The sequence below is a fragment of the Sprattus sprattus genome, assembly GCF_963457725.1.
Source record: "Sprattus sprattus genome assembly, chromosome: 19".
In the NCBI taxonomy this organism is placed as follows: Eukaryota; Metazoa; Chordata; class Actinopteri; order Clupeiformes; family Clupeidae; genus Sprattus; species Sprattus sprattus.
Genome location: NC_137917.1, coordinates 19076789 through 19078009, shown reverse-complemented (window position 1 = coordinate 19078009; position 1221 = coordinate 19076789). Strand labels below are relative to the sequence as shown.

The 1221-nt window shown below is 40.4% G+C and overlaps 1 protein-coding gene across 1 annotated transcript; it reads left to right on the top strand.

The window, feature by feature from the left end:
* Nucleotides 1-215: 215 nt before the first annotated feature.
* On the top strand, nt 216-905 carry LOC308381084 (protein S100-A1-like; the record flags this gene model as incomplete). The annotated part of the gene is made up of 2 exons (XM_080858594.1): nt 216-377; nt 732-905. The coding sequence occupies 2 exons, from the start codon at nt 216-218 to the stop codon at nt 903-905; spliced, it is 336 nt and encodes a 111-aa protein (XP_080714720.1).
* Nucleotides 906-1221: the final 316 nt, after the last annotated feature.

The window sequence follows — 1221 nt, the reverse complement described above, 5'->3', positions numbered from 1 at the left end:
TGAATGTGCGTCTAGTTAACTTGATGGAGCCAGAGGGAACACCATATCTTACAAACACATCTATTCTGCATAGATAAAGTTTATTTCAATGTCTTATCATGTGGGATGACATAGCTTGTCTAAAGTCTAAACATTTCTTTGTATATTTTTTTCCAAACACACAAGACACAAATACATATATACCGATCACTTACAGTCTCCTTTTGCCCTGCAGAATGAGCACCTTCAACACCGAGAATGCTTCCACCCTGGAGAGCGCCATGCAGTTGATGATTCAAACCTTCCACAAGTACTCTGGCAACGAGGGAGACAAGTACACCCTCAGCAAAGCCGAGCTCAAAGAGATGCTCACTGCTGAGCTGGGCAACTACCTCGGGGTAAGGAGAGGCAGGGACAAATTCACAATTGATTGATTGATTTATTTAGGCCTCTGAAGACACATTGAGGAATAAGATCCTCATTTTTAATGGTGCCGAGGGTACAATGAGAGAGTTAATACATTGGAAAAAATAAAAAATATATAATATACATATGCATATAAAATAGTCAAGTAGTTCAAGGGAACGATCATAAATAACAATTTTGAATATCCAGTAAATCCAGTAAAATACTATGGGTTGGCTCAACAGTTACAATCATTGCAGGAGAAGTCAGTTGTACATTTGATTAGACTTGTGAATTTCCTAAGTGAAATAAAGTAGTAATGTTTAGTTGTGTGCTTGTTGTGACAGAACGCACAGGACAAAGATGCCGTGGAAAAGGTGATGGGTGACCTGGACGGCAACAACGACGGTGAGGTGGACTTCACCGAGTTCATCATTCTTGTCGGGGCACTTACCGTGGCCTGCAACGACTTCTTCCAGGAATACCACCAAGACGAGAAGAAACCCGCCAAGACGGAGTAAATGAGGAAAAAAATTACACCCACCTCAGTCTGTATGTTAAGACAACATGACCAATTTGAAGGGAAAGGACGGAGAGAGAGAGAAGATAGTAGCGGTAGGTGCGTCTGATATCAACACCGGGTTTTCAACCATACCATCATCTTATCCCAGCGGTTAACTGAGCAGGCTCGTGGCATACATGATAAGCCAAAGCAAATCCGCTTTGTTAGATGAATTAATTGTTTTAAGGGAATGAAATTTCAATGACGGTCATTGTTGAATTTGTGAATATTTTCTCTTGCTTTTCATTCGTTTTTTAAAACCCATTTGTTTGTTA